This window comes from Danio aesculapii, chromosome 10, assembly GCF_903798145.1.
Source record: "Danio aesculapii chromosome 10, fDanAes4.1, whole genome shotgun sequence".
Taxonomy (NCBI): domain Eukaryota; kingdom Metazoa; phylum Chordata; class Actinopteri; order Cypriniformes; family Danionidae; genus Danio; species Danio aesculapii.
The window spans coordinates 4241628-4253829 of NC_079444.1; the positions used below are offsets into that span (position 1 = coordinate 4241628).

At 36.7% G+C, this 12202-nt stretch overlaps 1 protein-coding gene across 1 annotated transcript in view; it reads right to left on the reverse strand.

The window, feature by feature from the left end:
* The window catches only part of LOC130236794 (glutamate receptor ionotropic, NMDA 3A-like), a 35609-nt gene extending 23766 nt beyond the window's left edge, over positions 1-11843 (reverse strand). The window contains exons 1-2 of the mRNA XM_056467556.1: positions 11742-11843; positions 1346-1950 (exon numbers count right to left, since the gene is read on the reverse strand). Coding sequence (XP_056323531.1) covers positions 1346-1932 — 587 coding nt within the window. The 5' untranslated portion in view covers positions 1933-1950; positions 11742-11843. The remainder of the gene's footprint in view (positions 1-1345; positions 1951-11741) is intronic.
* Positions 11844-12202: the final 359 nt, after the last annotated feature.

The window sequence follows — 12202 nt, forward strand, 5'->3', positions numbered from 1 at the left end:
TTAAAGAATGATGCGCATCCCATGCTGCAAACGTTACATTACAGTACATGCTTTTAGTAATGTTCATGTGGAACTGAGCTTTGCAGAGCAACAAATGTGCACAACTGGATAGGGGGCGGTATATGATGCAGTAACCGTTTATCTCGATTAATGCTTTTTCATAATCGTTAGAAGCCAAAATCAAAATCGGATTTTCGATTAATTGCACAGCCCTATCTCAGACATTATGTTTTTTCAATGAAAAGCACCTGGAAACATGGAGCTTAAAGGAAAAAGTAATGGATTGGACAACATAGCCCTCTTTTCCATGAGTCACCCGGAAAGCAAGAAAATTAAACGAAGGTGGTTCACCACTAGGATTTCATGTAATGTCCCACATGATCCATGTTTTACACTACAAAAACAATGCAAATGAATGCAAATAAGCCTCTTTAGTATTAAATTAGTACTTAGTAAACTTAATATTTGTAATTAGTATTAGCCGGCATGGTATAAAAATCAGGATACACCTACTGTAGGCGATTCTAGGATTTTCATTGTAGGGGGAAGGGGTGCTGCTGGTGATGGAAGTGGGCTCCTAATAACATCTCTTGGGGCCCCCACGATGCGTTGGCAGAATCATCCGAACTTCATATCACCCCAGACACGGTTTAGGGGCTCAGCTAAATCGACGCCCGAGTGAGGAGTGGGGGGGGGGTGTATGGGGGGTATAGGAGTAGAACTAAAGATAAATCCCTTAAGATAGGCCTTCCCATGCACCTATGCCTAGCTGAACAAAGGTGTTCAGTACATAAAAATGGCATACCATAAGTCTCAAATGCCATTGTTTCCTTGTTCTCATAGAAATACAGAGTGTAAAATCCCAGTAAAAGACAGGGCAGTCTGAACAAAACACTGACTCTGACGATCCTCACGGGATTATCAATAGGGATGTCCCAGAGAGAGAGAGAGAAAGCAGAGCTCATTAATATTCAAAATTGTTCCAGAGATGGTCTAAACTGATATTTGAATTATAAGGGTAATTTCTGGGGTTATAAAGCATAAAACCTTTTCTGAAGATTTTTTTTGGCAACTTTCCTAAGCCACAAACCTACTGTGTAGATATCAGAGATGTATCAATGTGCTCTTTGGCTCTTTTAAATGGTTTAAAATGGACAGTATCAACCTTATTTACACCTTTAGCATCGTCTACTAGACAAACAGATTGACAAAAGCACATTTTATTACCAGGTGTAAACAGGGCCTCAGAGACACCATCATTATTCTGCCTTGTACAGCCTGTCAATGATGGCATTTTCACAACACAAACATTACAAAGCATCAAACAGTGAATCAAATAAATTACCTGGACAGAAAGATTCCTGATGTGAGATTTTTAGCCTCAAGCCTTGCCAGGCAGTTCGTGGTGCCAGGAATCAGTGCCAGCTCTGGAGAGACAGTGGCGGCAGATCCCACCGCTCGCGCCACCAGCTCCAGAGCATCCTGGACATAGTGATCCAGCGAAGGCTCGCCCATACGCCCGTGTGCAAGAAGACCCATAGGGAGCCCCTCGGTCCGTAATTCCTCCACATTTTGAGAGTCTCCTATAATCCAGTGGTAATCAGGAAGAATCAAACCAAACTTTGCAATGGTGGTGAAGATTCTCCTAATATCCCTGATGTCACATCCGAAGGTCACTAAGGTAGATGTCGAGTCCTTGATGGACTCCAGTTGGGCTTGCAGGAATATGTGAAAGTCGTTTTTGGAGCTGCTGTTGGTGGAAATCTTAAGGACGGTTCCCAGGTGAAATTTGGAGTTGTTGTGGAGCAAGAAAACAAAGTCTGAAATGTTCATCTGTTGACACATCACCAGACTGACATCAAACCAGTTATTCATGGACAGCAGGGAGAAGATGAGATTGGCTTGAGAGGTTTGGGGATTTTGCATGGCCATCTGGAAATGGAGTAAGTTCTGTTGGGAAGAAATAAATGAGAATATCATTCCAGAGGGATGAATGTACTTTGGATCTTGCTGGTCAAACATTTAACATCCAACTAGAAGAGAGTTTGGCTAGTTTATCTAGAGCAGGGGTGTCCAAACTCGGTCCTGGAGGACCAGTGTCCTGGAGAGTTTAGCTTCAACCCTAATCAAACACACCTGAACTAGCTAATTAAGCTCTTACTAGACATACTAGAAACGTCCTGGCAGGTGTGTTGAAGCAAGTTGGAGCTAAGCTATGCTGGACACCAGCCCTCCAGGACAGAGTTTGGACTAAGTGTGCCACACGCCTGCATTTGAGTGAAGGTCCCGGCTGTTAGATCGCCCCCTGGGCTTTAGGAGGAGATTGAAGTGTTATTCGATTTCTGTGTTATTTTACCATTATAAAATGAGTTCACCAGTAAACTATACACTCTGACACACAGGATCTGGTGGAACACTGTTTTTTCAGTAAAGTCAGGGCTTTATTAGTTTGCTGATACATGCCTAGACAATCGCTTAACAGTCCTCATCATTCTTCCACTCTTCTCACATGGGATGGTGAGCCAAATCAAAGATTACCGTGGGCCAACTTTGGTTAGGCATCGCTGATATAGATGCTGTATTATCTTACTAACTATGGTAACTAAGGCTAGTTCATCTAGAGCTGTTTTTTATTACACCTGCCAAATCATGGACATAACTGTCCATGAAATAACATTGAATTCTTCTGTCATCATTTGTAATGTTTCCAAATTGCATTGTTTGTCATCTTTCTTACTGATTTTTTTATATCTGTTATATTATTTTCTGTAAAGCTGCTGGCCATGACATGGGCCGATAAACGATATTATATCGAATCGCAACAAAATTTATGTCAATAACAATAATAAGCTCTAGAATTTTTTACTCTATGATGATCTAAGAGCCAATCACACAGCAGAAATGTGCAACAATGAGAATCTAAAAGTGTGTTGATATTAGAGATGTATCGTATTTTCGGCCACCGAAAATGTATCATTTAATGGACCCCCTATTTTTTGTGGCTTCAGTTATTGTTGTAATGCTCTTTTATATCTGGAAGTATTAATAAGTTATGTTGAAATCAACCCAGGCTCATTCTGAAAACATACCTCTATATACATTTCTAGAGGCCATTCTGGAAAGCCATTCACACGAAGGTAAGTGGTCAGCTGGTAAGCGCAATAAGGAATGGCTTCATACAGCCCCGTGGCGTTCGTTTAAAAAATGAAATGCAGCCATACGCATCTCTAACTACATAATTCGCGGTCTCTAGAAACGTGTATAGGACTATGTTTTCAGAATGCGCCTGTGTTGGTTAAAATATATTTCATAATTGTTTAAAATGGAATATAATTATGAAGATTTTTTCCATTTCGCCCAGCTCTAACTCATACAGTTTATTTCAACCCAGGCTCATTCCGAAAACGTAGTCCCGAGGACGTTTCTGGAGACCGCGAAATACGTCCCGGGAGGTACGTATTTTTGCAGTTTTTGCTTTTCGCGAATCCGCGAGAGGCCGCCGTGTGCGCCTTTTTGGCTTCTCGGACGTCTCCCGCGAGTGCCGTTCGCGCCCGCGATGTTCTCGCGTGAAACACACCAGAGGCTGCTGTCGAACTAACGAAGTCTGTCTGTCCGACTGGCTGAATGATTGACTGGGTGACTGGCCAATCGGCCGGCAGACCCACCCTCCTCCTTCCCCGAACCCAATCAATTTACCGATTTGACCCGCCTTGCCCTTAACCCAACCAACGATTTACAAAAGCCGTCCGGAAAAAGAAAAGCCCTCATCTGATTTTTTTTTTTGTTACCACATTTTTGGATTTCACCACATTCTCACCCTGTTTATGAACCTCTTCGCTTTAATTCTTGGATTCTGTTTTAGTCTTACCTGATTTCTGGAAGCGCTATTCCCCGGACTCGAACCCGCTTGTTGTCGTGGTCAGCTCCTCTCTGCGTCTCGAGTCCGCCGACGCACAGGACGAGCAAACCGGAAAAACTGGTTGAGGCGGGAAAGCCCTCCACACGAAGGTAAGCGGTCAGCTGGCGAGCGCTAAAAGGAACGGCGTCATAACGCCCCGCAGCGTTCGCTTAAAAAACTCGATGCAGCCATACGTACCTCCGGCTACATAATTCGCGGTCTCTAGAAACGTCTCCGGGATTACGTTTTCGAAATGAGCCTGGGTTGGTTTATTTTTGGCTATTCCCACAGACACCCATGCAAAATAACACATGTTGTGATCCAGGGTCACATTTCCAAAGACTGCATTTCCAAGCACCCCAAAATGCCATTACTGTGTAAATGAATGGCCAAAATACACACAGTTTTTTTTTCAGCTGAAAATGGAATTCCAGAGATGGAAGCCAATTAATCCCATTCAAATACAGAGATATTATCTAAACGATAGCCACTGAGAACAATAGACATTCAGAAATATTTATTACACAAAATCTGGGATCTCATTGTTTTTAATGATATAACAGCCATTAATAAGATGACATTGTCCTGCTAAGGAAATCAAGACCTTAACAGACGTTGCCAGATGAAATGCTTAGCCGAGCCATTTAATTTCCCCTGGGGCTGCAATTACGTGATGCCAGAAAACAGGCTAATCAGAACTGATTAAGCAAAGGCTTTCCAGGGATTTATTTGAAGATGTCTAAACAAAGTCGGACTTATTTTCACCAGAAGTTGTCGTGAAATCTAATTGACCTAACCAGCGGGAGAACACTAAGTACTGCTAACAAGTTAAAAAGAGACATTTAGAGATTTTGAGCGGGTACATCATGCAGAATGCCCATGTCATTAAATGATTTTCAAGCTGGGATACAGCCAGATATTACTGCTGTGTCATAAAAATAAAAAAAAGCACTGGAGGGTGATGCAATTATGTGCGTTTCCAGCAGCTTCGAAGATGTATGGTTAAAGATGGGTGATTTGATACACCCCAGTTCTTTCGGGCCTGTGGAGAGTAGCTTGATGGACTCTCCGTTCGTCTTTCCATAACCTTGAATCTTACAGAAAATCATTAAATAATTTCAGTATGATAAATGATGAAGCTATCAAACTGTGAAATAATTTTGTTGTTATTCTGTAGAGATCTAATTGAGTTATGGTGGAGTTTTAGTAACCTCGTTATGACTAATGACTATGTAGTTATTGTGTAGTTAAGAATCACCAGAAATTGAGCGGATGGAAGTAAAACGTTTGGGAAATCTGATTTAGATGCAGCGACACGGTAGCTCAGTGGTTAATACTGTCGCCTCACAGCAAGAAGGTCACTGGTTCGAGTCCCGGCAGGGCCAGTTGGCATTTCTATGTGCATGTTTTCCCCGTGTTCACGTAGCTTTCCTCCGGGTGCTCTGGTTTCCCCCACAGTCCAAAGACATGCAGAATAGGTGAATTGAATAAATTAAATTGGCCATAGTGTGTGTATGGATGTTTCCCATTCTGGGTTGCAGTGGTCAGTTTATTCCGCTGTGGTGACCCCTGATGAATGAAGGAACGAAGCCAAAGGAAAACGATTTAGATGCAGTAATAGTGTATTTTATGAAAATTTATGGTTTGGTAACACTTTATTTGAAGGTGTCTTTGCATGTTCCAGTAGAGACCATTTTGAGGGATGTAAACAAAAACAACGGTCCCAACGTATTTCCTTTTTTACATATGTAATTTCTATAACTTACGAGAATCCAAAAAGAGACACATGTTGATAAATAATGTTATGGTAACTGTTTTAACATTGAGTTATGATTGAATTGCCTCATGGTACAGTTATGAAATAGTTTGATAACAAGCAGGAAATGTTCATGGGCCAATGACATGACCACATTGAAATGGTCTATAGGCAAAAGTGAGTACCACTTGTGCCTGCTATCTTAATGATCTGTTGTTTAAATGTGTTTGAACTATTTCTATCTCTTTTACATAATGCTCGTGTTTTCTGTTTGATTTGACATATATATTTTTATTATTAAGATCTACGTAACTATGTCTATTTTAGTGCTTCCTAACTATGATTGATTGCATAATTTTTGTATTGTTTTTTTAGTTTGACAATTTTAACATCTTTCCAGGGACAACAGATGCAAAATAGCCTTCTGGCTATTCATACCGCGATTTGGAAAAGTCAGGGTTTTAAATCTATGAGTAAGATTTTTTATTTACATTTTTTTGTTTGTTTGTTTTTTAGAACAGCAATATTTCAAACAGAAAAGATCTCCAAAGTTGCCATTTTAAACTTTAAAAAATCTGTGTTTTTGAAGCAAATGAAGACAGCAGAAGTCAATAATTCTTTTGAATTCTTTAGCCTGACATGTTTACTGCTCCAAAATATTTTACTTTTTTTTAATTAAAATATATTGTGTAGAAAGATGGAAAATGTTTTGTTTTTTACTCAGACATTTTAAAAAAGGAACATATTTTAGAGCAGTAATCTCAATACCGTGAAACCAGCCTGATCTCACGAGAAAATGTAAGTATTTTACGTTTTGTCAGTTTAGTGGCTAATTCGTCCGAATTAGTACGAGTTCAGTCGTACGAAATAGTACGGATTTAAAAGGAGGCGTGGCACCTAACCCCACCCCTAAGCCAACTGTCATTGGGGGATGAGGAAATCGTACTAAATGAACGAATTAGATCCTACGAATTCATACGAATTAGCCACTAAATCAAAAAGTTACGAATTGCCTTGAGATTCTGTTGGTGAAACCATGATATTTATATCCAAGGGTAGCATACCATCAGAATCTTATACCGACCCATGTCTACACCCAAATACAGAAAAATCCCTATGGTATGTCCGACGTGTGCATTGAGATTAAAATTTTATTCTTATTTAGTTTTTCAATCCATTAATTTAATGATCAAATAAATCAAAAGCACTTTATTATAACTCATTATACCTCCAAATACATACAAATCTCTATGGTTTGTTCGACTTTGCTTTGCGATCATGATTTTATTTTTTTTATTTTTTATCCGGTTATTTAATACTAAAATAAATCAAGGAATTTTATTATCTTTCACTGTACACCCAAACATAGAAAAACCCTGTTATGTTTATTTTCTGTTTTGTTTTCCCTCCATTAATGATAAACAAATCAAAAGCATTATATTATCTTTGACCATAACCTCAACATATAGAAAAAAATATTTTACTTAGAAACTTTCTAAAAAGATTGTCAACTCCACTAAAAAATAAAGATCAAATATTATTATTATGACAAAACAAGATCAAGACATTTTATTTAGCCAATTTTCTCAAAAAGTTCAGTCGTACGAAATTGTACGATTTTAAAAAGGAGGCGTGGCACCTAACCCCACCCCTAAAGCCAACTGTCATCGGGGGATGAGGAAATCGTACTAAAATGAACGAATTAGATCCTACGAATTCATACGAATTAGCCACTAAATCAAAAAGTTACGAATTGCCTTGAGATTCTGTTGGTGAAACCATGATATTTATATCCAAGGGTAACATACCATCAGAATCTTATACCGACCCATGTCTACACCCAAATACAGAAAAATCCCTATGGTATGTCCGACGTGTGCATTGAGATTAAAATTTTATTCTTATTTAGTTTTTCAATCCATTAATTTAATGATAAAATAAATCAAAAGCACTTTATTATAATTCATTATACCTCCAAATACATACAAATCTCTATGGTTTGTTCGACTTTTGCTTTGCGATCATGATTTTATTCTTTTTTTTTTTCTTATCCGGTAATTTAATAGTAAAATAAATCAAAGAATTTTATTATCTTTCACTGTACACCCAAACATAGAAAAACCCTGTTATGTTTATTTTTTTGTTTTGTTTTCCCTCCATTAATGATAAACAAATCAAAAGCATTATATTATCTTTGACTATGACCTCAACATATAGAAAAAAATATTTTACTTAGAAACTTTCTAAAAAGATTGTCAACTCCACTAAAAAATAAAGATCAAATATTATTATTATGACAAAACAAGATCAAGACATTTTATTTTGCCAATTTTGTCAAAAAGTTCAGTCGTACGAAATTGTATGATTTTAAAAAGGAGGCGTGGCACCTAACCCCACCTCTAAAGCCAACTGTCATCGGGGGATGAGGAAATCGTACTTAAATGAACGAATTAGATCCTACGAATTCATACGAATTAGCCACTAAATCAAAAAGTTACGAATTGCCTTGAGATTCTGTTGGTGAAACCATGATATTTATATCCAAGGGTAACATACCATCAGAATCTTATACCGACCCATGTCTACACCCAAATACAGAAAAATCCCTATGGTATGTCCGACGTGTGCATTGAGATTAAAATTTTCTTCTTATTTAGTTTTTCAATCCATTAATTTAATGATAAAAGAAATCAAAAGCACTTTATTATAACTCATTATACCTCCAAATACATAAAAATCTCTATGGTTTGTTCGACTTTTGCTTTTCGATCATGATTTTATTCTTTTTTTTTTTTATCCGATAATTTGATAATAAAATAAATCAAAGGATTTTATTATCTTTCACTGTACACCCAAACATAAAAAAACCCTGTTATGTTTATTTTTTGTTTTGTTTTCCCTCCATTAATGATAAACGAATCAAAAGCATTATATTATCTTTGACCATAACCTCAACATATAGAAAAAAAAATATTTTATTTAGAAACTTTCTAAAAAGATTGTCAACTCCACTAAAAAATAAAGACAGATCAAATAGTATTATTATGACAAAACAAGATCAAGAACATTTTATTTTGCCAATTTTGTCAAAAAGTTCCAGTCGTACGAAATTGTACGATTTTTAAAAAGGAGGCGTGGCACCTAACCCCACCCCTGAAAGCCAACTGTCATCGGGGGGATGAGGAAATCGTACTAAAATGAACGAATTAGATCCTACGAATTCATACGAATTAGCCACTAAATCAAAAAGTTATGAATTGCCGTGAGATTCTGTTGGTGAAACCATGATATTTATATCCAAGGGTAACATACCATCAGAATCTTATACCGACCCATGTCTACACCCAAATACAGAAAAATCCCTATGGTATGTCCGACGTGTGCATTGAGATTAAAATTTTATTCTTATTTAGTTTTTCAATCCATTAATTTAATGATAAAATAAATCAAAAGCACTTTATTATAACTCATTATACCTCCAAATACATAAAAATCTCTATGGTTTGTTCGACTTTTGCTTTGCGATCATGATTTTATTCTTTTTTTTTTTATCCGGTAATTTAATAATAAAATAAATCAAAGAACTTTATTATTTTTCACTGTACACCCAAACATAAAAAACCCTGTTATGTTTATTTTCTGTTTTGTTTTCCCTCCATTAATGATAAACAAATCAAAAGCATTATATTATCTTTGACCATAACCTCAACATATAGAAAAAAAAATATTTTACTTAGAAACTTTCTAAAAGATTGTCAAACTCCACTAAAAATAAAGATCAAATATTATTATTATTATGACAAAACAAGATCAAGACATTTTATTTTGCCAATTTTCTCAAAACCTGTTTGGAAAAAGCTTTGAATTTGTCCATCATCTGTGAACAGCAGTCACACACACACACACACAAAAACAACAACAATGTGGTAGTTCTGACAGAATTCGGTAATGCTCGGTAACAAGCGCGCTGAGAGACTAATTGCTGTTTGGACAGAGAGTAGAGGCTGATTCTGCACTTACAGTGAAACATGATAGACTAAATCATTGACATGAGCCATGTGAAGAACGACCTGACCAGAAGATGGTGCTAACTTCAAAAGATCCGTTACTATATCAAACCGCTCAGCCCTTAGGCTTTCGCATTTGAAACAAAAACTGTGTGCCGCAGGCATCCAAATTCCCTTTGTTAGTGTCTGTATGATTTAGGCAGGTGCAATAGCAAACTTAACAAAACTTAGCAAAATTACTTAACAACTATTTAAACATCAAACTAGCTAGTTAGATACATATATATTGAGTTTTTGATACCAATTTCTAAAATCAGCAATTGTCTAAAAAACAATTAAGATATTAATGCATTTGATATGATATTGGAATAATACATTAAGAGTTCAGATGCAAAAACCCCCAGTGCCATCTGAAATTTCCATTAAAAAAAGATTTTTTTTTTTCAGCCTCCTTTGTTATGTCGAAATATTTCACTTTAGAGACCAGGGAAAAGGCTTATTCTTTGCCATAAAAGTGATATTACTGACCCTACACATAGGAGCCTGATAAAAATGCTCACTTTAGATGAAATTTCAGACGGCATTTAGAGGTTTTGGCATCAGAACTCTTTACATGTTCATCATCAGCTGACACATTTATTTTACTCTTCAGCTCCTAAAACTTATATTAGTTTATCACTTGCACATCTACATCACCAGACTTGGAAATATAAGCCTACCTGTAAGCATTTCATAACATAGACAACTTAAAACTTCAGAAATGCATAAACATATTTCCATTGAACTCACATTCCTTCAGCATGCTTTATTATGAGGTCGCCACGGTGGAATGAACCGCCAATTCACTGGCAAATGTTTTTACACATGGATATTTTTTTTTCTTCATATATTTAACGATATATACCAATTGTTAATTCATTTCTTTTTCGGCTTAGTCCTTTTTTAATTTGGGTTCGCCACAGCAGAATGAACCGCCAACTTATCCAGCATTGTTTTCACACAGCGGATACCCTTCCAGCCGCAACCCATAACTAGGAAATATATAAAATTGTTATATATTATAAATTTACATTTAAACATGCTAGTTTTCAAAAGAAAAACTATTTTCCATTCATGCTACTTTGATTCGTGGATTGTCTCTCTGATGGTGGGTGGCAGGTTAAAGCAGTTTAAAACCATTTTATATTCTTAGATCATTTATTTATTTATTTATTTCAGTTAGAAATTGCTGGTAAATAATTCCATACATTTCTGAAACAAACCAATTGTAAAACATTACTCTAAAGTTTTTGTTTCCTTAATTATGTGTAGAAATATTATTAGGGTCTGTAATTTTAGTAAAATTTTTGATTTGACAGAACTTGTAATGCATTTTACATGTAAGTATTTATTTATTTTTTGTATCTGACACAATACATTTTGCATGTTTACAAGGACAAAATACAATTTCATTGACTAGCAGAAGGTTGCACCAAACTCTATCGAGTGTCATCATGCATTCATATCGCCAAGTGTAATGTTTACAATTCAAAAAATTATCACATTATACGAAAACAGTTATTTATCCATGCTTCCAACCCAGTCCCTCAATTCCAAACATTTCAACAAGTGTCCTCTAACTCTGTGTATAAAGCTGTTGTTCAACCTTGCATTATTTAATACATTGCTGAAGAAACTGCTTGCCACTGTGACCATGAATCCTAAATATACTCCTACAAATATGGTTAAGATCAGTGTTTTTTGACTTGTAACAATGTATTATATATTTAATAAGATAGATAGATAGATAGATAGAATAGATAGATAGATAGATAGATAGATAGATAGATAGATAGATAGATAGATAGATAGATAGATAGATAGATAGATAGATAGATAGATAGATCGATCGATAGATAGATAGACTACTTGATATTAATTACATCTATATTAAGATGGCGTTGAAAATATGTCGACTTGTTACAGGTTTACGAACCAAAAAATAGGACAAACGAACCGTAGTTTTGACACAAACAAACATTTTTAAGCATATCTTACTGAGTTTAGAGTGTAAATAAGATTTATTTCGAAATCAACACACCTGTGTCTGGCGTTTGAATTCACTCTGGACGACGCTGATGACTGGAATCTGCAGCGTTGAGGCAATAAATTCAACTTCACCAGTTCGTCTCTGTTTTGTGGAAAGGAAATGATGGCAGAAACTCCTTGAACAATGACAGTGTGGCAAACACTTTGCGAGGAAACGACACGGGATCCGCACAGGCAGGTGTAGATGAAGAGGAAAAGGAGAAAGCAGGTAATTCTCCGAGCCCTGCTTCCACAGCCATGACAATCTCGAGCGTGAGGTTTGTAAGGTAAAAGCCCTGCCACTCGATTGAGGCTCTCTGAAGCGAGTATTACTGAGTCTCGTGGCAGAAACACAACATCCGGAGCCACTTGTTTGGAGTACGGCTTTACTTTTGGAGGGCCTTGTTGAGGTTATTCACAGAGCTTTTAGTCCTAATACCCCTCCAGTCTTCTTCGTGGTCACTTTGAAATATC